The following is a 24846-nucleotide window of genomic DNA, read 5'->3' on the forward strand; positions in this document are numbered from 1 at the left end:
GTAATTGGCTAGCTGAAAGAAGACAGAGGGTGGTGGTTGATGGCAAATGTTCATCCTGGAGTTCAGTTACTAGTGGTGTACCGCAAGGATCTGTTTTGGGGCCACTGCTGTTTGTCATTTTTATAAATGACCTGGAAGAGGGTGTAGATGGATGGGTTAGTAAATTTGCAGATGACACGAAGGTCGGTGGAGTTGTGGATACTGCTGAAGGATGTTATAGGATACAGAGGGACATAGATAAGCTGCAGAGCTGGGCTGAGAGGTGGCAGATGGAGTTTAATGCGGAAAAGTGTGAGGTGGTTCACTTTGGAAGGAGTAACAGGAATGCAGAGTACTGGGCTAATGGCAAGATTCTTGGTAGTATAGATGGACAGAGAGATCTCGGCATCCAGGTACATAAATCCCTGAAAGTTGCCACCCAGGTTAATAGGGCTGTTAAGAAGGCATATGGTGTGCTCGCCTTTATCAGTAGGGGGATTGAGTTTCGGAGCCACAAGGTCATGCTGCAGCTGTACATAACTCTGGTGCGGCCGCTCCTGACGTACTGCGTGCAGTTCTGGTCACCACATTATAGGAAGGATGTGGAAGCTTTGGAAAGGGTTCAGAGGAGATTTACTAGGATGTTGCCTGGTATGGAGGGAAGGTCTTACGAGGAAAGGCTCAGGGACTTGAGATTGTTTTCGTTAGAGAGGAGAAGGCTGAGAGGTGACTTAATAGAGACATATAAGATAGTCAGAGGGTTAGATAGGGTGGACAGTGAGAGTCTCTTTCCTCGGATGGTGATGACCAACACGAGGGGACATAGCTTTAAATTGAGGGGTGATAGATATAGGACAGATGTCAGAGGCAGTTTCTTTACTCAGAGAGTAGTAGGGGTGTGGACGCCCTGCCTGCAACAGTAGTAGACTCGCCAACTTTAAGGGCATTTAAGTGGTCACTGGATAGACATATGGATGAAAATGGAATAGTGTAGGTCAGATGGTTTCACAGGTCGGCGCAACATCGAGGGCCGAAGGGCCCGTACTGCGCTGTAATGTTCTATGTTCTAAGTGGTAGGGTGATGGTCAAAGATCATCTTTGTGACTGGAAACCTGTGTCCAGTGGTGTATTCAGACATTACTGCTGGACCCTTGCTGTTTATAGTATACGTTATTGTAATAATCTTTATTGTCACAAGTAGTCTTACATTAACACTGCAATGAAGTTACTGTGAAAAGCCCCTAATCGCCACATTCTGGCGCCTGTTTGGGTACACTGAGGGAGAATTCAAAATGTCCAATTCACCTGTGGGAGCATGTCTTTCGGGACTTGTAGTAGGATACCGAAGCACCCGGAGGAAACCCACGCAGACACTGGGAGAGCATGCAGACTCGCACAGTCAGTGACCCAAGCCGGGAATCGAACCCGGGATCCTGCCGCTGTGATGTAACAGTGCTAATCACTGTGCTACCTTGCCACCATAATGTGAATATGGGAGGTATAATCAGTAAGTTCAGATAGGACATGGAAATTGGTGGTAAATAGCGAGGAGGAAATCCTTAGTTAGATGACAGGATAATGTAGATGGGCTGGTCAGGTGGGCAAAACCGTGGCAAATGGAATTTAACGGTATGGTGCTAGGCAGTACAGAGGACCAGAGGAATCTTTGGGTTCATGTGCAAAGATCCCTGAAGGCTGCAGGATAGATGGATAAGGTGGTTAAAAAGCCATAAGGGAAACTTTCCTTTATCAGCCGAGGCATAGAATACAAGACCTGGGAGGTTATGATGGAGCTGTATAAAACGCTGGTAAGGCCGCAGCTGGGGTACTGTGTGCAGTTTTGGCTGTTACACTAGGAAGGATGTGGTTGCAGTAGAGACTGCAGAGGACGTTGCCTGGGCTGGAGCTATGAAGAGAAGCAGGCTCGGCTGGAGTTGTTTTCTGTAGAGCAGAGAAGGCTGGGGGTGGGGGGAGGGGGGGGGGGACGACACCTGATTGAGGTGTACAAATATATGAGGGACATAAATAAGGTAGATAGGAAGAAGCTTTTCCTCTTCGTAGAGGGATCAGTAACCAGGAAGCATAGATTTATGGTCGGGGCAGGAGATTTAGAGTGGCTTTCATAGGACATGCAGTGCAGAAGGAGGCCATTTGGCCCATCGAGTCTGCACCAACTCACTTAAGCCCTCACTTCCACCCTATCCCAGTAACCCCTCCTAACCTTTTTTGGACATTAAGGGCAATTTATCATGGCCACTTCACCTAACCGCACTACTTTGGATTGTGGGAGGAAACCAGAGCACCCGGAGGAAACCCACGCAGACACGATGAGAACGTGCAGACTCTGCAGACAGTGACCCAGCAGGGAATCTAACCTGGGACCCTGGCGCTGTGAAACAACAGTGCTATCCACTTGTGCTACTGTGCTGCCCCTTTCAGGAAAGACCTTTTCACCCAGAGGGTGATGGGAATCTGGAACCCTCTGCCTGAAGGGGTGGTAGAGCTGGGAAACATGCCGATGACACCAACATCCAAAGCATAAATAAAACTCTATTTTTCTGCAATAAAAACAATTTTTGCTGGAAGTACTCGGGTCTGTGAACAGAGCAACAGAGTCGACATTTCCGGTTGAAGACCTTTCATCAGTACTGGAATAAGGTGTATTGGGTTTAAAGCAATTGCAGAGGCAGGGAACATGGGAGGGCTGGAAATTCTGTGATAGCCTGAAAGGCAGGAGAGATAAGAACATAAGGAATAGGCCATCTGGCCCCTCTAGCCTGCTCCACCATTCAATGAGATCATGGCTGATCTTTTGTGGACTCAGCTCCACTTTCTGGCCCGAACACCATAACCTTTAATTACTTTATTCTTCAAAAAACTACCTAACTTTACCTTAAAAACATTTAATGAAGGAGCCTCAACTGCTTCACTGGGCAAGGAATTCCATAGATTCACAACCCTTTGGGTGAAGAAGTTCCTCCTAAACTCAGTCCTAAATCTACTTCCCCTTATTTTGAGGCTATGCCCCCTAGTTCTGCTTTCACCCGCCAGTGGAAACAACCTCCCCGCATCTATCCTATCTATTCCCTTCATAATTTTATATGTTTCTATAAGATCCCCCCTCATCCTTCTAAATTCCAACGAGTACAGTCCCAGTCTACTCAACCTCTCCTCATAATCCAACCCCTTCAGCTCTGGGATTAATTTAGTCAATCTCGTCTGTACACCCTCCAGTGCCAGTACGTCCTTTCTCAAGTAAGGAGACCAAAACTGAACACAATACTCCAGGTGTGGCCTCGCTAACACCTTATACAATTGCAGCATAACCTCTCTAGTCTTAAACTCTATCCCTCTAGCAATGAAGGACAAAATTCCATTTGCCTTCTTAATCACCTGTAAACCAACTTTCTGTGACTCATGCACTAGCACACCCAGGTCTCTCTGCACAGCAGCATGCTTTAATATTTTATCATTTAAATAATAATCCCATTTGCTGTTATTCCTACCAAAATGGATAACCTCACATTGTATTGCATCTGCCAGACCCTAGCCCATTCATTTAACCGATCCAAATCCCTCTGCAGACTTCCAGTATCCTCTGCACTTTTCACTTTACCACTCATCTTAGTGTCATCTGCAAACTTGGACACATTGCCCTTGGTCCCCAACTCCAAATCATCTATGTAAATTGTGAACAATTGTGGGCCCAACACTGATCCCTGAGGGACACCACTAGCTACTGATTGCCAACCAGAGAATCACCCATTAATCCCCACTCTTTGCTTTCTATTAATTAGCCAATCCTCTATCCATGCTACTACTTTACCCTTAATGCCATGCATGGAGATGAAATGCTGAAAGGGATAATGATGCAAGGCAAAAGGAGATGGCAATGGAAAAGTAAAGAAACAAAATATTTCTAAAAGAGCTGTAAATGGATATCACAGAATAGAGCATAGAACATAGAACAGTACAGCACAGAACAGGCCCTTCGGCCCTCAATATTGTACCGAGCTTTGTCCGAAACCAAGATCAAGCTATCCCACTCCCTGTCATTCTGGTGTGCTCCATGTGCCTATCCAATAACCGCTTGAAAGTTCCTAGAGTGTCCAACTCCACTATCACATCAGGCAGTCGATTCCACACCCTAACCACTCGGACATCCCTCCTGTATCTCCCACCCTGAACCTTATAGTTATGCCCCCGTGTAACAGCTACATCCACCCGAGGAAATAGTATCTGAACGTCCACTCTATCTATCCCCCTCATCATCTTATAAACCTCCTAAGTCGCCTCTCATCCTCCTCCGCTCCAAAGAGAAAAACCCTAGCTCCCTCAATCTTTCCTCATTAGACCTATCCTGCAAACCAGGCAGCATCCTGGTAAATCTCCTTTGCTCCCGTTCCAATGCTTCCACATCCTTCCTATAGTGAGGTGACCAGAACTGTACACAATACTCCAAATGTGGTCTCACCAGGGTCATGTATAGTTGCAGCATAACCCAACGGCTCTTAAACTCAAGCCCCCTGTTAATGAACGCTAACACATTATAAGCCTTCTTCACAGCTCTATCTACTTGAGTGGCAACCTTCAGAGATCTGTGGACATGAACCCCAAGATCTCTCTGTTCCTCCACATTCCTCAGAACCCTGCCGTTGACCCTGTAATCCACATTCAAATTTTTCCTACCAAAATGAATCGCCTCGCACTTATCAGGGTTAAACTCCATCTGCCATTTTTCGGCCCAGCTCTGCATCCTGTCAATGTCTCTTTGCAGCCGACAACAGCCCTCCACCTCATCCACTACTCCACCAATCTTGGTGTCATCAGCAAATTTACTGATCCACCCTTCAGACCCCTCCTCCAAGTCATTGATAAAAATCGCAAATAGCAGAGGACCCAGCACTGATCCCTGTGGTACACCGCTGGTAACTGGTCTCCAGTCTGAAAATTTTCCATCCATCACCACCCTCTGTCTTCTATGTGATAGCCAGTTACTTATCCAATTGGCCAAATTTCCCTCTATCCCACACCTCCTTACTTTCTTCATGAGCCAACCATGGGGAACCTTATCGAATGCCTTACTAAAATCCATGTATACGACATCAACTGCTCTACCTTCATCTACACACTTAGTTACCTCCTCAAAGAATTCAATCAAATTTGTGAGGCAAGATTTACCCTTCACTAATCCGTGTTGACTATCCCGGATTAAGCTGCATCTTTCCAAATGGTAATAAATCCTATCCTTCAGGACCTTTTCCGTTAACTTACCGACCACCGAAGTAAGACTAACCGGCCTATAATGGTCAACAGAATGGTCAACAGTTTGCATTTGGAAATGATGGGAACAGGGTCGCGTAGTGGCTATGTTACTGGGCTAGTATTCCTGAAACCTGGATGAATAATCCTGCAATTTGAGTTCAAATCGAACCATGGCAGTTGGGAAATGTGTATTGAGTGTGAAATTAAAATCAGGTATCAGTAATGATGATCAGGCAACCATCAGATTGTGGTCAAGACCCATTTGTTCTACTAACGTGCCTTAGGTGGCACAGTAGTTGGCACTGCTGCCTCACAGCGCCAGAGACCCAGGTTCAATTCCAGCCTCGGGTGACTGTGCGGAGTCTGCACATTCTCCCCGTGACTGCGTGGGTTTCCTCCCACAGTCCAAAGATATGCAGGTTAGGTGGATTGCCCATGATTAATGTGCGGGATTACGGGGATAGGATGGGGATGTTGACCTAGGTTTCGGAGGGTCGGTGTAGATTCGATGGGCTGAATGGCCTCCTTGGTGATTCTGAATCTTTCCTCGCCCAGTCTGAGTAGTGAGCAACTACTTGCTGGTGAACAAGAAGGTGATTCGCTGCCACTTTCTCAAGGGCAATTAAGGGTGGGCAATAAAAGATGGTCTTACTAATAACGAACAGATCCCGTGAATTAATGGAAAGGTTTTGATCTGAAATTATTCAACTTCATGATAATATCTGGATGCTATGAAGTGCCAATCGAATTTCCTCCGGGCGCTCTGGTTTCCTCCCACAGTCCAAAGATGTGCAGGTTAGGTGGATTGGCCATGCTAAATTGCCCCTTTGTGTCCAAAGGTTAGGTTGGATTACCGGTTTACAGAGAGTGGGCCTGGGTAGGGTGCTCTTTCAGAGGGTTGGGCTGACTCAATGGGCCAAATGATGTCCTTCTGCACTCTGGGATTCTGTGATTTGCTAATTAATGTCCCCTTAATTGTTTCAGTCCTCATCAGTATTGACTATTCCCTCAAATTTGGTGTCAACTACAAATTTGAAACTGTGTTTTTGATTTCAAAGTTCAAGTCATTAATGTCAATTGTGAGCAGCAGATGAGTGAGCACTGATCCTTGTGGAACCCAACTTTCTGCCAATCTGAATAACTACCCTTTTACATAAGAACTAGGAGCAGGAGTCGGCCATTCAGCACCCTAGCCCGCTCTGCCATTCAATACGATCACGTCTGATCTCCTCTCGGCCTCAACTCCAATTTCCTGCCCGTTCTCCATAACCCTTCAACCCACTGATTTAAACTCTGTCTATCTCCTCCTAAAATTACTCACTGTCCCAGCATCCTCCGCACTCTGGGGCAGTGAATTACTCACTGTCCCAGCATCCTCCGCACTCTGGGGCAGTGAATTACTCACTGTCCCAGCATCCTCCGCACTCTGGGGCAGTGAATTACTCACTGTCCCAGCATCCTCCGCACTCTGGGGCAGTGAATTACTCACTGTCCCAGCATCCTCCGCACTCTGGGGCAGTGAATTACTCACTGTCCCAGCATCCTCCGCACTCTGGGGCAGTGAATTACTCACTGTCCCAGCATCCTCCGCACTCTGGGGCAGTGAATTACTCACTGTCCCAGCATCCTCCGCACTCTGGGGCAGTGAATTACTCACTGTCCCAGCATCCTCCGCACTCTGGGGCAGTGAATTACTCACTGTCCCAGCATCCTCCGCACTCTGGGGCAGTGAATTACTCACTGTCCCAGCATCCTCCGCACTCTGGGGCAGTGAATTACTCACTGTCCCAGCACCCTCCGCACTCTGGGGCAGTGAATTACTCACTGTCCCAGCATCCTCCGCACTCTGGGGCAGTGAGTTACTCACTGTCCCAGCATCCTCCGCACTCTGGGGCAGTGAATTACTCACTGTCCCAGCATCCTCCGCACTCTGGGGCAGTGAATTACTCACTGTCCCAGCATCCTCCGCACTCTGGGGCAGTGAATTACTCACTGTCCCAGCATCCTCCGCACTCTGGGACAGTGAGTAATTCACTGCCCCAGCATCCTCCGCACTCTGGGGCAGTGAATTACTCACTGTCCCAGCATCCTCCGCACTCTGGGGCAGTGAATTACTCACTGTCCCAGCATCCTCCGCACTCTGGGGCAGTGAATTACTCACTGTCCCAGCATCCTCCGCACTCTGGGGCAGTGAATTACTCACTGTCCCAGCATCCTCCGCACTCTGGGGCAGTGAATTACTCACTGCCCCAGCATCCTCCGCACTCTGGGGCAGTGAATTACTCACTGTCCCAGCATCCTCCGCACTCTGGGGCAGTGAATTACTCACTGTCCCAGCATCCTCCGCACTCTGGGGCAGTGAATGCCACAGATTCATAACCCTTTGAGAGAAGTAATTTTTCCTCATCTGTGTTTTAAATCCGCTACCCTTCATCACTATGACCTCTGGTTCTAGATTGTCCCACAAGAGGAAGCATCCGCACTGTCTACTTTGTCAATACCTTTTAATATCTTGTATACCTCAGTTAGATTTTGTTTAGTATTCTATGATCTATTTCAAAAGAAACTTTTTGAATATTCTGGCTATAGGTGAACGTGATTTTACGCTGTAACAAGTCTGTATGTCGTATGCCACTTTCCTTGAATAGTGTTGCGATTAAATGAATATTAATTAAAACTCCTCAAATGCTTTTGTGAAACACCGACACTGAGGAAATGACTAAAATTAGACCAGAAAACCCATTATAGTTGCCAGTGAAACCAAAATGATGATTATATCATAGCTAGAAGATCTCGATGACTGCAATACTGTCATGTGCGAGTGACATTAATTTCTTGCTGCCCTAACTGTGTTTTTTTTTAATTTCAGGGACTATTGGATTTTTTGCCTGTTTTTGGTTCGTCAACAAGATTTATAGTGTCGTGAAGGTTGATTAATAATGATTCCGTGTGGAGCAGACTCTGATGTGCATTTTCTTTTTCTTTGCATTTAAGATATTTATCATATAGCTTCAATTCCTGAAAATTTTCTAGAGAACTTTATTCCCTTTTAATTACAAATTTAGTATAATAATAACAATAACAATAGTTTAGTTCACAGTCACTGTCAATTTGCAATCATGTACTTATGGTTAAAGTAACAGGTCAGGGAAAGCTTGGGCTGGCAACTGTAAATTCAGAAGCCTGTAATTCAGCACATTGGTTTTGATCTTTTCATGTTGGTTTTAGTGCATGCTTGGGCTCGCTGTCCAGTTCCCTGCCATTGGTGGGTTGGCCTGGCCCAGCAGGAGGGCATGATGGATGTGTAGACACAGATTTCCAAAACTGCATCATATGAGGCAACAACGGCACCCTCCGGTTTCCAGTGCACCCTTGCGCCAGTCAAGGCTTCTCACTGGTAGCACAAGGTGGAGGAATGACCCCTGCTGTGTTTATTCCAAAGAGTCCAGTCACTGTGTCCTGGTACTTCCCAGTTCCAAAGCTTGTGCTTAAATAGGTGATTGAATAATTCTACTAAAATTAATATTTAAGTTCTATTAGAAATTGCAATAATATCACTTGATTGTACATAGACCCTTTGCCCTTTCCTTTCTAATGTAAATACATATGGAGTTACGTAAACTAATGCTTCCCCTTCTATTTCAAATTAGATTTGACATTGTTCCCACTTCCCCAAAAGCTGCAAATTTGATGTTCTTTTATCTGTATTTTCTTGTACTGTGACATTTTGTAAATAGTCCCAAGATCCACATTAATTTGAGCAAGGGTATGCTGATTACGTATCACATTAACTGGTATGTTAAATAGCACAGATTGGTGGCTTTGTTATCTATCCGCAGTGCCTGATTATGTCTTGAAAATATACCAATTTTTGTTCAATAAACTTGAGATGAATCACCTTCTTTCGCCCAGCTTTTTTCTTAAGATTGGATTTGGATTGGATTTTGTTTATTGTCACGTGTACTGAGGTACAGTGAAAAGTATTTTACGACGAGCAGCTCAACAGATCATTAAGTACATGGGAAGAAAAGGAAATAAAAGAAAATACATAATAGGGCAACACAAGGTACACAATGTAACTACATAGACACCGGCATCGGGTTAAGCATACAGGGGTGCAGTGTTAATGAGGTCAGTCCATAAGAGGGTCGTTAATAAGGACTCACTATAAATGTTTCACTTTTTCAATCATTTACAGGGAAATAGTTTCAGATTCTGTTCAGTGTTTTTACATTTACAAATTTCACCATTTGAACTTGCCAGACTTTTATTAAACATGAAACATGTACACACCGGTTGTAAACACAGAATTTGACACTTACCAAAACTCAAAAGGCAGTTTTGAAATGAAAGCTAGACTATAGAAGTATAGGAATAAAAACTTTACTCAAATAATAATGAAAATCTGTTACTCCTTGGGTCATAGAACATAGAACGATACAGCGCAGTACAGGCCCTTCGGCCCTCGATGTTGCACCGACATGGGAAGTCAAAAACTAAAGGCCATCTAACCTACACTATGCCATTATCATCCATATGCTTATCCAATAAACTTTTAAATGCCCTCAATGTTGGCGAGTTCACTACTGTTGCAGGTAGGGTATTCCACGGCCTCACCACTCTTTGCGTAAAAAACCTACCTCTGACGTCTGTCCTATATCTATTACCCCTCAATTTAAGGCTATGTCCCCTCGTGCTAGCCACCTCCATCCGCGGGAGAAGGCTCTCACTGTCCACCCTATCTAACCCTCTGATCATTTTGTATGCCTCTATTAAGTCACTTCTTAACCTTCTCTCTAACGAAAACAACCTCAAGTCCATCAGCCTTTCCTCATAAGATTTTCCCTCCATACCAGGCAACATCCTGGTAAATCTACTCTGCACCCGTTCCAAAGCTTCCACGTCCTTCCTATAATGAGGCGACCAGAACTGTACGCAATACTCCAAATGCGGCCGTACCAGAGTTTTGTACAGCTGCAACATGACCTCATGGCTCCGGAACTCAATCCCTCTACCAATAAAGGCCAACACACCATAGGCCGCCTTCACAACCCTATCTACCTGGGTGGCAACTTTCAGGGATCTATGTACATGGACACCGAGATCCCTCTGCTCATCCAGACTGCTAAGAATGTTACCATTAGCCAAATATTCCGCATTCCTGTTATTCTTTCCAAAGTGAATCACCTCACACTTCTCTACATTAAACTCCATTTGCCACCTCTCAGCCCAGCTCTGCAGCTTATCTATGTCCCTCTGTAACCTGCAACATCCTTCCACACTGTCTACAACTCCACCGACTTTAGTGTCGTCTGCAAATTTACTCACCTCACTTCTGTGCCCTCCTCTAGGTCATTTATAAAAATGACAAACAGCAACGGCCCCAGAACAGATCCTTGTGGTACGCCACTCATAACTAAACTCCATTCTGAACATTTGCCATCAACCACCACTCTCTGTCTTCTTTCAACTAGCCAATTTCTGATCCACATCTCTAAATCACCCTCAATCCCCAGTCTCCGTATTTTCTGCAATAGACGACCGTGGGGAACCTTATCAAACGCTTTACTGAAATCCATATACACCACATCAACTGCTCTACCCTTGTCTACCTGTTCAGTCACCTTCTCAAAGAACTCTATAAGGTTTGTGAGGCATGACCTACCCTTCACAAAACCATGCTGACTATCCCTAATCATATTATTCCTATCTAGATGATTATAAATCGTATCTCTTGTAATCCTCTCCAAGACTTTACCCACAACAGACGTGAGGCTCACCGGCCTATAGTTACCGGGGTTATCTCTACTCCCCTTCTTGAACAAAGGGACCACATAATGAAGACTATCTAAAATTTTCAAGATTAAGGATGATAGATTTTGTTGGTTAAGGGCATTGAGAGGTATGGGACAAAGACAAGTATATGGCTTTCATATGGCAGTATATGGCTCGCACCAACACGGGGCCCACCAGATCCGCATACTTTTTATAAAATTCCACCGGGAACCCGTCCGGCCCCGGCGCCTTACCTGACTGCATTTGTCCAATCCCCCCTGACTAGCTCCTCCAACTCTATCGGCGCCCCCAGCCCCTCTACCAGCTCCTCTTGAACCCTTGGGAAACATAGCCTGTTCATGAAGCTCTCCATCCCCCCTCTCCCCATCGGAGGTTCTGACCGGTACAGTTCCTCGTAGAAGTCCCTAAAGACCCCATTTACTTCTGTCCCCTTCTGCACTGCATTCCCACCCCTATCCGTCACTCCACCAATTTCCCTAGCCGCATCTCGCCTGCGGAGCTGATGCGCCAACATCCTGCTCGCCTTCTCCCCATACTCATATACCGCGCCCTGCGACCTCCTCCACTGTGTCTCCGCCTTTCTGGTGGTCAACAAGTCAAATTTGGCCTGCAAACTACGCCGTTCCCCCAGCAACCCCTCCTCCGGTGCCTCCGCGTATCTCCTGTCCACATCCAGGAGCTCCCTCACCAGTCTCTCTCTTTCCTTCCTCTCCCTCCTTTCCCTGTGGGCCCGGATGGAGATCAGCTCCCCCCGGATCACTGCTTTCAGAGCCTCCCGGACCATCCCCACCCGGACCTCCCCCGTGTCGTTGGTATCCAGATACCCCTCAATACTTCCACGGACCCTCCTACACACCTCATCAGCCAGCATCCCCACATCCAGGCACCAGAGCGGGCGCTGGTCCCACACCTCCCCCATCTCCAGATCAACCCAGTGCAGAGCATGGTCTGAAATTGCTATGGCCGAATACTCTGCATCCTGCACCTTCGGGATCAATCCCCTGCTCAGGACGAAAAAATCTATTCGGGAATAAATCCTATGGACATGGGAGAAAAAGGAATACTCCCGCGCTCTCGGCCTCCCAAACCTCCAGGGATCCTCCCATCTGGTTCATAAACCCCCTCAGCACTTTGGCCACCGCCGGTCTCCTACCCGTCCTTGAACTGGACCGGTCCAGTGGGGGATCCAGCACTGTGTTAAAGTCTCCCCCCATGATCAGGCCCCCTGCCTCCAGGTCCGGAATGCGGCCCAACAATCGCCTCATGAAGCCAGCATCATCCCAATTCGGGGCATATACACTAACCAGCACCACCTTCTCTCCCTGCAGCCTACCCTTCACCATAATATATCTGCCCTCCTTGTCCGACACCACCTCAGCCGCCTCGAACGCCACCCTCTTCCCCACCAGAATCGCCACCCCCCGGTTCTTCGCATCCAATCCTGAGTGAAAAACCTGCCCCACCCACCCCTTCCTCAGATGAACCTGGTCCGCCACCTTCAAGTGGGTCTCCTGGAGCATAGCCACGTCCGCCTTCAGCCCCTTCAGATGAGAAAATGCCCTAGTTCTCTTAACCGGCTCATTCAGTCCCCTCACGTTCCAGGTAATCAGCCAGATCAGAGGGCAACCTGCCCCTCTCCCCTGCCGGCTAGCCATAGCTTATCGACTGCTCGCCCCAGGCCAGCTCGCCCCGCCCGACCCGTTCCCCATGGCGATAATGCCTCTCCTCTACCCCCCCGGCCCACACCAGCTCCTTCCTGGCCATTCCAGCAGCAACCCGGTATCCCCCCCCACCCCCCCCAGGCTAGGACCCCTCCTAGCCGCGACGCACCCTCCATGGTACTTCCGTGAGTCAGCTGACTTCTGCTGACCCGGCAGCTCCCGCCAAAACCCATCTCCTCCCGGCATGGGGTCATCCCCCTCTTGCCACACCTCCTTGGCACCGCTTCAGCGCGGGAAAGAAAACCAGTGAAGGCCACGCCCCCACCTCCAGCTCCGCCCCCCACTGCCCCGCAGCGCGGACATCCAGAGGAAAGCCCGCGCTTTCAGACTGCCACACCCCACCCTTCTGACACAGCTCCTCAAAATCCAGTTTCACCCCAACCCCCAGCCCCGTACAGAAGAGAACATATAAAGCACATACCCCCAACATTCCCCACATACCCCACACCCATACCCAACAGACAAACCCACCCGGAAACAGAGCAAAAAGAAAACCAGCATAAGAATAACACCTGTCAAAATTGAAGAACAGCAAAAGCGAAAACAGCAACGGCCATAGTGTGTCCCCAGACCCTAGTTTGAGTCCAGCTTCTCCGCCTGTACAAAGGCTCACGCCGCCTCCGGGGACTCGAAGTAGTGGTGCCGGTCCTTATATGTCACCCACAGGCGCGCAGGCTGCAGCATTCCAAACCTGACCTGCTTGGCATGCAGCACCGCCTTCGTCCAGTTGAACCCGGCCCTCCGCTTTGCCACCTCCGCACTCCAGTCCTGGTAGATCCTCACTACCGAATTCTCCCACTTGCTGCTCCTCTCTTTCTTGGCCCAGCGCAGCACACACTCCCGGTCACTGAATCGATGGAACCGCACCAGCACCGCCCGCGGGGGTTCATTTGCCTTAGGCCTCCTGGCCAGCACTCTGTGCGCTCCCTCAAGCTCCAGGGGCAAATGGAAGGACCCCGCTCCCATCAACGATCTCAACATTGTGGTCACATACGCCGGGAGATCCGACCCCTCCAGCCCCTCCGCCAGGCCCAGGATCCTCAAATTCTTTCGCCTCGTGCGAACGTCCAGCTCCTCCAAGCGGTCTTGCCACTTTTTGTGAAGTGCCTCGTGCAACTCCACTTTCCCCACGAGGACCACGGCCTCCTCCCTCTCAGCGGCCTGCTGCTGTAACTCCCGAATAGACACCTCCTGGGCCGCCTGGGTCTCAAGCAGCTTGTTGGTAGTCGCATTCAGGGAGTCCAGCAACTCAGCCTTCAGCTCCGCAAAACAGCGCAGAAGAGCAGCTTGCTGCTCCTGCGCCCACTTCCACCAGTCCTCGGGTGCTCCACCGGCCGCCATTTTGTCTTTCTTCCCCTGCTTTTCTTGGGGAGCTGCTGCAGCTTTTTCCTTTGCCCCCCTCCGGGTGAGCACCATAAATTATGGGGAATGCTCCTCTAGACACCTTCCCCCACTGGGATTCGTCGGGACAGCGTCGACTGCTGCTAGAATTCAGCTTTCATAAAGGCCCTCAAGTCAGCTTGAGAAATCTGAGCTGGCCCTTCCCCCGTCTGCCTGCTTGTAGAGGCTCTTGTTTGCTGCTGCTTCCGCCCAATCTTGCACTGTTTCTGAGGGTCTGATAACCCAGAAACATACTATTCCTGGGGGAAAGTACTCCTTGAACATTCACCAACGGCTTTTCATCGAAATTCCAACCCGTGCCGCCCAAAAAAGAGCTCTTTTCTGTAACCTTGGGCAGGAGCTGCCACTGTGTGCTCACTCACGTCATGCTGCACACTGGAAGTCCGACACTCAGTGATTTGACCTCCACAACGTTCTGTGGCAAAGAGTTCCACAGATTAACCACCCTCTAGCTGAAGAAATTCTTCCTCATCTCTGTTTTAAAGGCCATGATGTGGAGATGCCGGCGTTGGACTGGGGTGAGCACAGTAAGAAGTCTTACAACACCAGGTTAAAGTCCAACAGGTTTGTTTCAAACACGAGCTTTCGGAGCACGGCTCACCTGAAGAAGGAGCCGTGCTCCGAAAGCTCGTGTTTGAAACAAACCTGTTGGACTTTAACCTGGTGTTGTAAGACTTCTTACTGTTTTAAAGGATCATCCCTTTAGTCTGAGATGGTGTCCTCTGGTTCTAGTTTTTCCTACAAGTGGAAACAGCCTCTCCATATCCACTCTACCCAGGCCTCGCAGTATCCTGTATGTTTCAATAAGATCCCCCCCTCATCCTTCTAAACTCCAACGAACACAGATCCAGAGTCCTCAACTGTTCCTCATACGACAAGCTCTTCATTCCAGGAATTATTCTTGTGAACCTTGTTTGGATCCTTTCCAAGGCCAGCACATCCTTCTTAGATACGGGGCCCAAACTGCTCACAATATTCCAAATGGGGTCTGACCAGAGCCTTATACAGCCTCAGAAGTACATCCCTGGTCTTGTATTCTAGCCCTTTTGACATGAATGCTATCATTGCATTTGCCTTCCTAACTGCTGACTCAACCTGCACGTTAACCTTAAGAGAATCATGAACAAGGACTCCCAAGTCCCTTTGTGCTTCTGATTTCCTAAGCATTTTCCCATTTAGAAAATAGTCTATGCCTAAATTCCTCCTTCCAAAGTGCATAACCTCACACTTTTCCACATTGTATTTCACCTGCCACTTAATTGCCCACTCTCCTAGCCTGTCCAAATCCTTCTACAGCCCCCTTGCTTCCTCAATACTATCTGCAGAAGCCAAGTATTTCTAATACACCTAATATAGGTAAAAAATAGCTGTTTAAGCATAAATATTAATTCCCTGTTTTAAAATTAAAGAAAACACATATTTTGCAAACTCATTGTCATAGTTTTAAAGTAACACAGAAGTCTGATAAGACAAACACTTTTCATTACATTTCTCCAAGGACAGGGGCTGAATCCATGGCAACGAGGTGGCAGGAGTGAAGGTTCTACAGTTCTCACGCCGTTCGAGATTGGGGTGAATCACATCCCATGACTTATACAAGCTGAAACATTTTAGACTATGTTGCCTTGTTTTTAATAAATGGACAGTTAGAACATCGAATCAAATATATATTTGATTCCAACATTCTCAAAACAACAATTTTATAAAAGCAGCATAATTTACTATTACTAGATTGAAATAGACAGTTTGAATTATATTTTCGGAGTCATGTCCAGCATGGCATGACGAGATAGCATGAGGTCTCCATTGTTACAGTAGTCAGGTCAGCATTAGACCAGTTTTTGCTGGTTTTGATAAAGCACAATATCACATTCTTTAACATGTACAAGTAGGCAGACAGGCAACAATTAGAAGTAATGTTACATATTGAAGATGGACAGCTTGCCATCAAATCAAATGTGTTTGAGTCTAATCCAAACCAATTAGGATTATATTGGGGTGTAATCAGATCGCTTAAGACAGATATGAAATAATATAACAATAGACGATTTTGCCGCCATTTTAGAGAGTTAGGGTAGGGTTAGGTTAGGTTAGAGAGAAAGGGTTAGAAAGAGAGAGAAAGAGTTTTAGGCATCTAAACTTTGATCTGAACTATTCACTGCCTCTCTGTATTCATATTTCATTTTCAGACTTTGACTTCAGACTTTGACTTCAGACTTTGACTTTTAAAAGTTATGTTTCGAGCTGTTTGTCTAAGAAGATAATTCCTGTGATTCTTTGAAAGCTTCAAATTGTCTACGAATTGCCTTTTAAATGACTTTCAAGTTGTAATCAATAGAAGACAAATAAAACAATTCTTATTTGCACCTGACAAGTTTTAACTTGAATTTCTACAGAGTTCCAGTAATCGCAAAGTGCAGCTGGTAACCTTGAATTGATGGTTTCAAAATCCCTCAACTGACACAGTCTAAAATCCTTCACTGTCCCTCTACAGATCATTGTATCATCTGCAAACTTAGCAACATTGCCTTCAGTTCCTTCTTCCAGATCATTAATGTATATTGTGAAAAGTTGTGGTCCCAGCACAGACCCCTGAGGCACACCACTAGTCACCGGCTGCCATTCTGAAAAAGATCCCCACTCTCTGCCTTCTGCCAGTCAGCCAATCCTCTATCCATGCCAGGATCTTACCCGTAACACCATGAGCTCTTAACTTATTTAATAGTCTCCTGTGTGGCACCTTGTCAAACGCCTTCTGGAAATCTAAATAAATCACGTCCACTGGTTCTCCTTTGTCCAACTTCCTTGTTGCCCCCTCAAAGAACTCTAACAGATTTGTCAGACATGACCTCCCTTTGACAAAGCCGTGCTGACTCAGTCCTATTTTATCAAGTACTTTCAAGTACTTTGTGATCTCGTCTTTAATAACAGACTCAAAAATCTTACAAATGACCGAAGTCAGGGTAACCGGCCTATAATTTCCCGTCTTCTGCCTCCCTCCCTTCTTAAACAGGGGTGTTACATTATCCACCGTCCAGTCCTCTGGGACCCTTCTTGCCTCCAGTTATTCCCGAAAGAACATCACCAATCCCTCCACAATCTCCTCAGCTACCTCTTTTAGAATGCTGGGGTGTAGTCCATCCGGTCCAGGTGACTTATCCACCTTCAGACCTTTCAGTTTCCCCAGAACCTTCTCCTTAGTGATGGCCACTGCACTCACCTCTGCCCCCTGGTTCTCCTGGAGCTCTGGCTTCTCACTGGTGTCTTCCACCACGAAGACTGATGCAAAGTAACTATTCAGTTTGTCTGCCATTTTTTTTGTTTCCTATTATTACTTCTGCAAGATCTTTGCCCATTAAATGAATCTAAATCCCTGTGTCAACTTTGTGTGGTTTTCACAGCTCAATTTCCAACCTCTCTTTGCCTCATCAGCAAATTCAGCAATTTATCCAATTCGATGATGTAAATTGTGAATAGTTGAAGCCCCAGTGCTGATCACTGCAGCATTCCACTTCTGGTCGACCTTGCCAGCCCAAACATGACCTACTTACCCCGATTCTCTGCTTCCTGTTTGCTAACCAATCTTCTATCCATGCTAATATGTTACCAACCAACCATAAGTTCTTGTTTTGTGTACCCCTGTAAATTTTGCCTTTTCAAGCAAAGATCATGCATTTATATAGAACCAGTCATAACCTCAGGGTATCCTTAAGGCTTAATAGACATTGAACTGTTTTTGAATTGTAGTCAATAGAATAATGAAGAGGGTGGAACGATGGCGCAGTGGTTAGCAAGTCCCGGGTCAGTGTCCGCGTGGAGTTTGCACATGTTCCCGTGTATGCATGGGTCTCACACCCACAACCCAAAAATGTACAGGTAGGTGGATTGGTCACACTAAATTGCCCCTTAATAAAAAAAATAGAGTAACAAAGGAAAAATCGCAGCAACATTTTCAACAGCGGAGCCTTTCGATGAGAATGGGACCAGATCAGATCATTGATTTCTATTGTTGTTGCTTCAGTGGTGTGGAAAGGAAAATGCCCTCAGTACTGACCCTCTGACAGTGTGGCACTCCCTCAGTACTGACCCTCTGACAGTGCAGCACTCCCTCAGTACTGACCCTCTGACAGAGCGGCACTCTCTCAGTACTGACCCTCTGACAGTGCAGCACTCCCTCAGTATTGCTCCACCCACAGTGTGGCACTCCCTCAGTACTAACCCTCTGACAGTGCGGCACTCCCTCAGTACTGACCCTCTGACAGTGCAGCACACCCTCAGTACTGACCCCCTGACAGTGCGGCACCCCCTCAGTACTGACCCTCTGACAGTGCGGCACTCCCTCAGTACTGACCCTCTGACAGTGCGGCACTCCCTCAGTACTGACCCTCTGACAGTGCGGCACTCCCTCAGTACTGACCCTCTGACAGTGCGGAACTCCCTCAGTACTGACCCTCTGACAGTGCGGCACTCCCTCAGTACTGACCCTCTGACAGTGCAGCACTCCCTCAGTACTGACCCTCTGACAGTGCGGCACTCCCTCAGTACTGACCCTCTGACAGTGCAGCACTCCCTCAGTACTGACCCTCTGACAGTGCGGTACTCCCTCAGTACTGACCCTCTGACAGTGCAGCACTCCCTCAGTACTGACCCTCTGACAGTGCGGCACTCCCTCAGTACTGACCCTCTGACAGTGCAGCACTCCCTCAGTATTGCTCCACCCACAGTGCGGCACTCCCTCAGTACTAACCCTCTGACAGTGCGGCACTCCCTCAGTACTGACCCTCTGACAGTGCAGCACACCCTCAGTACTGACCCCCTGACAGTGCGGCACCCCCTCAGTATTGATCCTCTGACAGTGCGGTACTCCCTCAGTACTGACCCTCTGACAGTGCGGTACTCCCTCAGTACTGACCCTCTGACAGTGCAGCACTCCCTCAGTACTGACGCTCTGGCAGTGCGGCACTCTCTCAGTACTGACCCTCTGACAGTGCGGCTCTCCTTCAGTACTGACCCTCTGACAGTGCGGCGCTCCCTCAGTACTGATCCTCTGACAGTGCGGCACTCCCTCAGTACTGACCCTCTGACAGTGCGGCGCTCCCTCAGTACTGATCCTCTGACAGTGCGGCACTCCCTCAGTACTGACCCTCTGACAGTGCAGCACTCCCTCAGTACTGATCCTCTGACAGTGCAGCACACCCTCAGTACTGACCCCCTGACAGTGCGGCTCTCCCTTAGTACTGACCCTCTGACAGTGCAGCACTCCCTCAGTACTGACCCTCTGACAGTGCAGCGCTCCCTCAGTACTGACCCTCTGACAGTACGGCACTCCCTCAGTACTGACCCTCTGTCGGTGCGGCACTCCCTCAGTACTGACCCTCTGACAGTGCGGCACTCCCTCAGTACTGACCCTCTGACAGTGCGGCACTCCCTCAGTACTGACCCTCTGACAGTGCGGCACTCCCTCAGCACTGACCCTCTGACAGTGCGGCACTCCCTCAGTACTGACCCTCTGACAGTGCAGCACTCCCTCAGTACTGACCCTCTGACAGTGCGGCACTCCCTCAGTACTGACCCTCTGACAGTGCAGCACTCCCTCAGTACTGACCCTCTGACAGTGCGGCGCTCCCTCAGTACTGACCCTCTGACAGTGCAGCGCTCCCTCAGTACTGACCCTCTGACAGTGCAGCACTCCCTCAGTACTGACCCTCTGACAGTGCAGCACTCCCTCAGTACTGACCCTCTGACAGTGCGGCATTCCCTCAGTACTGACCCTCTGACAGTGCGGCACTCCCTCAGTACTGACCCTCTGACAGTGCAGCACTCCCTCAGTACTGACCCTCTGACAGTGCAGCACTCCCTCAGTACTGACCCTCTGACAGTGCGGCGCTCCCTCAGTACTGACCCTCTGACATTGCGGCACTCCCTCAGTACTGACCCTCTGACAGTGCGGCACTCCCTCAGTACTGACCCTCTGACAGTGCCGCACTCCCTCAGTACTGACCCTCTGACAGTGCGGCACTCCCTCAGTACTGACCCTCTGACAGTGCGGCACTCCCTCAGTATTGATCCTCTGACAGTGCGGCACTCCCTCAGTACTGACCCTCTGACAGTGCGGCACTCCCTCAGTACTGACCCTCTGACAGTGCGGCACTCCCTCAGTACTGACCCTCTGACAGTACAGCACTCCCTCAGTACTGACCCTCTGACAGTGCGGCACTCCCTCAGTACTGACCCTCTGACAGTGCGGCACTCCCTCAGTACTGACCTCTGACAGTGCGGCACTCCCTCAGTACTGACCCTCTGACAGTGCGGCACTCCCTCAGTACTGACCCTCTGACAGTACAGCACTCCCTCAGTACTGACCCTCTGACAGTACAGCACTCCCTCAGTACTGATCCTCTGACAGTGCAGCAATCTCTCAGTACTGACCCTCTGACAGAGCGGCTCTCCTTCAGTACTGACCCTCTGACAGTGCGGCGCTCCCACAGTACTGATCCTCTGACAGTGCGGCACTCCCTCAGTACTGATCCTCTGACAGTGCGGAACTCCCTCAGTACTGACCCTCTGACAGTGCAGCTCTCCCTCAGTACTGACCCTCTGACAGTGCAGCACTCCCTCAGTACTGATCCTCTGACAGTGCAGCACTCCCTCAGTACTGACCCTCTGACAGTGCAGCACTCCCTCAGTACTGACCCCCTGACAGTGCGGCACTCCCTCAGTACTGATCCTCTGACAGTGCGGTACTCCCTCAGTACTGACCCTCTGACAGTGCGGCACTCCCTCAGTACTGACCCTCTGACAGTGCGGTACTCCCTCAGTACTGATCCTCTGACAGTGCAGCACTCTCTCAGTACTGACCCTCTGACAGTGCGGCTCTCCTTCAGTACTGACCCTCTGACAGTGCGGCGCTCCCTCAGTACTGATCCTCTGACAGTGCGGCACTCCCTCAGTACTGATCCTCTGACAGTGCGGCACTCCCTCAGTACTGACCCCCTGACAGTGCGGCTCTCCCTCAGTACTGACCCTCTGACAGTGCAGCACTCCCTCAGTACTGACCCTCTGACAGTGCAGCTCTCCCTCAGTACTGACCCTCTGACAGTGCAGCACTCCCTCAGTACTGACCCTCTGACAGTGCAGCACACCCTCAGTACTGACCCCCTGACAGTGCGGCACTCCCTCACTACTGATCCTCTGACAGTGTGGCACTCCCTCAGTACTGACCCTCTGACAGTGCGGCACTCCCTCAGTACTGACCCTCTGACAGTGCGGCGGTCCCTCAGTACTGACCCTCTGACAGTGCGGCACTCCCTCAGTACCGACCCTCTGACAGTGCGGCATTCCCTCAGTACTGACCCTCTGACAGTGCGGCACTCCCTCAGTACTGACCCTCTGACAGTGCGGCGGTCCCTCAGTACTGACCCTCTGACAGTGCGGCACTCCCTCAGTACCGACCCTCTGACAGTGCGGCGGTCCCTCAGTACTGACCCTCTGACAGTGCGGCACTCCCTCAGTACCGACCCTCTGACAGTGCGGCATTCCCTCAGTACTGACCCTCTGACAGTGCGGCTCCCTCAGTACTGACCCCCTGACAGTGCGGCACTCCCTCAGTACTGACCCTCTGACAGTGCGGCACTCCCTCAGTACTGACCCTCTGACAGTGCGGCACTCCCTCAGTAGTGACCCACTGACAGTGCGGCACTCCCTCAGTACTGACCCTCTGACAGTGCGGCACTCCCTCAGTACTGACCCTCTGACAGACGCGCACTCCCTCAGTACTGACCCTCTGACAGTGCGCCCTCCCTCAGTACTGATCCTCTGACAGTGCGGCACTCCCTCAGTACTGACCCTCTGACAGTGCAGCGCTCCCTCAGTACTGACCCTCTGACAGTGCGGCACTCCCTCAGTACTGACCCTCTGACAGTGCGGCACTCCCTCAGTACTGACCCTCTGACAGTGCGGCACTCCCTCAGTACTGACCCTCTGACAGTGCGGCACTCCCTCAGTACTGACCCTCTGACAGTGCGGCACTCCCTCAGTACTGACCCTCTGACAGTGCGGCACTCCCTCAGTACTGACCCTCTGACAGTGCGGCACTCCCTCAGTACTGACTCTCTGACAGTGCGGCGCTCCCTCAGTACTGACCCTCTGACAGTGCAGCACTCCCTCAGTACTGACCCTCTGACAGTACAGCACTCCCTCAGTACTGACCCTCTGACAGTGCGGCACTCCCTCAGTACTGACCCTCTGACAGTGCGGCACTCCCTCAGTACTGACCCTCTGACAGTGCGGCACTCCCTCAGTACTGACCCTCGGACAGTGCGGCACTCCCTCAGTACTGACCCTCGGACAGTGCGGCACTCCCTCAGTACTGACCCTCTGACAGTGCGGCTCTCCACCCTCACAACCCGTAATACAGTTGTCTCCTTCCACAGATGCTGTCCTCGGGAGCGTTATCCTCTCTTTGCCTCCTCCACAGCTCCAATGTTGCAGCATTGTGACTGGCTCTCTCGTCTGCCTGGCACACTCACTCTTTCATTAAAGTACGGCTGGTGCCTCTCAGAAAAACGTTAATAAACCTCGGGAATGGATAATCTGTGGCTCAACTGTTTACTGTGCCCTTCACAGTAAAACAATCTGAGAGGCATCTGTTCACCTTTGTGTTTGGTGTGGTCCTGCTCATTCGATCCTTCGATAAGCAGCTCACGCCTGCCACCTCCTGGTGACTCAGCCTCATCTTCACTCGGATTCAGATTCTTCAAAGTTGGCAAAAGAAGGAAAGGCAACTTCAGGAGCTGTTTATTGTAATGCAGCAGCTTGTTATCTGGACTGTGCTGCCTGCAGAGGAAGCAGATTCATTCACAGCTTTCAAAAGGAAATGGGTTAAGTTCTCGAAAATAAAAACAATCACAGGGCTCTGGGTAGAGGGCAGGTGAATACAGTAGTAGCTCTTCAGAGAGCTCGCAGAGAGGTGATGGCTAATAATGATCATCTCTCTTTATTAGCGTTGCAAGTAGGCTTACATTAACACTGCAATGAAGTTGGAGGTCCGGTGGCGGCTACGAAGGAGTGAGTCGTACATTTGGTGGCTCCCGCTCGGTTCAGACTTTTGGACCTTTTCCCCCGATTTTCTACTGGATTTGGACTGGAAAACTGAAGACAGGCAATTGTCTACTGCATTCCCACATCGGTACATGGAGAGGCAGAAACAGAAAGACAGAGAAGGCTTGGGCTGAAGCTGCTGTGGGAGACAACATGGCGGAGGACCGGACCTCTGGATGTCGACCCAGTGGTCAACGGAGCAGCTGATGCAAGTTATTCAGGAAGGCTTTGCTAAGCAGAAACGGGACTGCTTGGACCCAATTAAAGGGGCAATTGAGCGGTTGGAGCTTAGATTGGACGGCCAAGATCGGGCGATCCAGAAGGTGGAGAAGGCGCTGGCTGAGCAGGAGGAACATCAAACTGCGTTGGAGTTGGAGGTGGGGATGCTGAGAGACCAGCAGAAGAAGCTCCTGGAGAAGGTGGAGGACCCAGAGAATAGGTCCCGCCGGCAGAACTTGAGAATCGTTGGGCTCCCGGAGGGGTCTGAAGGAGTGGACGCTGGGGCAGACATGTTTGAGAAGCTGCTGGGGGATGGGGCATTCTCCCGACCCTTGGAGGTGGACAGGGTGCACAGAGCGCTCGCGAGGAAGCCGTGAACGGGTGACCCCCCGAGGGCAATGGTGGTGAGATTCCACAGGTACTTGGATAAGGAGAGCATTCTGCAGTGGGCCAAGCAGACACGGAGCTGTAAGTGGGACAACAGTATCCTGCGGATCGACCAATACCCGAGTGTGGAGGTGGCCAGGAGAAGAGCGGGATTCAACCAGATACGGTCGATCCTTTTTAAGAAAAAGGTGAAGTTCGGACTGTTGTATCCAGCCCGTCTCTGGGTCACGTACGAGGAACAGCACTTTTATTTCGAGTCGCCTGAAGACGCGCTGGACTTCGTGAAAAGGAAAGGACTGGTGGTGGACTGAGAACTATTGAACTTTGCTGCAATGTTCATGGGTTTTTTTGTTTTCTTTTCGTTTCTCTGTTCTTTTTTTAAAAAAGTTTCTCATTTTTCGTTTTGTGGAAGCTGTCTGTAATGCCTTCTGTATTGATTTGGGACCAGTGGCAGAGCTGAGTGAGTTAAGGTTTCCATTTGCACTGTTGGGGGATGGAGGTGTGCTTGTTTAGATTTTGGTGTTTTTCTGTCGGGCAATTGTGTGGGGATTGTTTGATGTTGGAGTATGTTTGTATGAGTGGTCAATTGGGGGGAGGGGGGGGGGTAGGTGAGGGTGGGGAGGGAACAATAGGTGGGAGACTAGCCGGCACCAGGATCGGGGCCACCAAGCTAGCTGGGCGGGCTAGCTGACGGAAGCGCGGGGGGGGGGGGGGATGCATATGTTCGGTTTATCAAAGGGGTTGGGTTACAGAGTGTTGTTACTAGGGGGGGAAGGGGGTAAATATTCTGCTGACGAGGGAGGGACTTGGGCGAAGGGATGGAGAGGAGGTTGGGGGCAGAGGCTGCCCCTGGGTGCGGGCCGGTGGAGGCACGGAGCATGGGCTGGAGGCTGGCCCAAGAAAGAGGATGGCTGATTGGCGAGGGGGGGGGGGGGGCAATGAGTCCTCCACCTAGGCTGATCACCTGGAATGTTCAAGG

At 49.6% G+C, this 24846-nt stretch overlaps 1 protein-coding gene across 2 annotated transcripts in view; it reads left to right on the forward strand.

The window, feature by feature from the left end:
• LOC119951679 (transmembrane 9 superfamily member 2-like) overlaps positions 1 to 9142 on the forward strand; it is a 158630-nt gene extending 149488 nt beyond the window's left edge. The window contains exon 17 of one of the 2 annotated variants that reach the window (XM_038774902.1): positions 8114 to 9142. In XM_038774902.1, coding sequence (XP_038630830.1) covers positions 8114 to 8181 — 68 coding nt within the window. In that variant the 3' untranslated portion in view covers positions 8182 to 9142. The remainder of the gene's footprint in view (positions 1 to 8113) is intronic. The other variant, XM_038774903.1, reaches the window with a different exon arrangement.
• Positions 9143 to 24846: the final 15704 nt, after the last annotated feature.

The sequence above is a fragment of the Scyliorhinus canicula genome, chromosome 17 (assembly GCF_902713615.1).
Source record: "Scyliorhinus canicula chromosome 17, sScyCan1.1, whole genome shotgun sequence".
Lineage (NCBI taxonomy): Eukaryota > Metazoa > Chordata > Chondrichthyes > Carcharhiniformes > Scyliorhinidae > Scyliorhinus > Scyliorhinus canicula.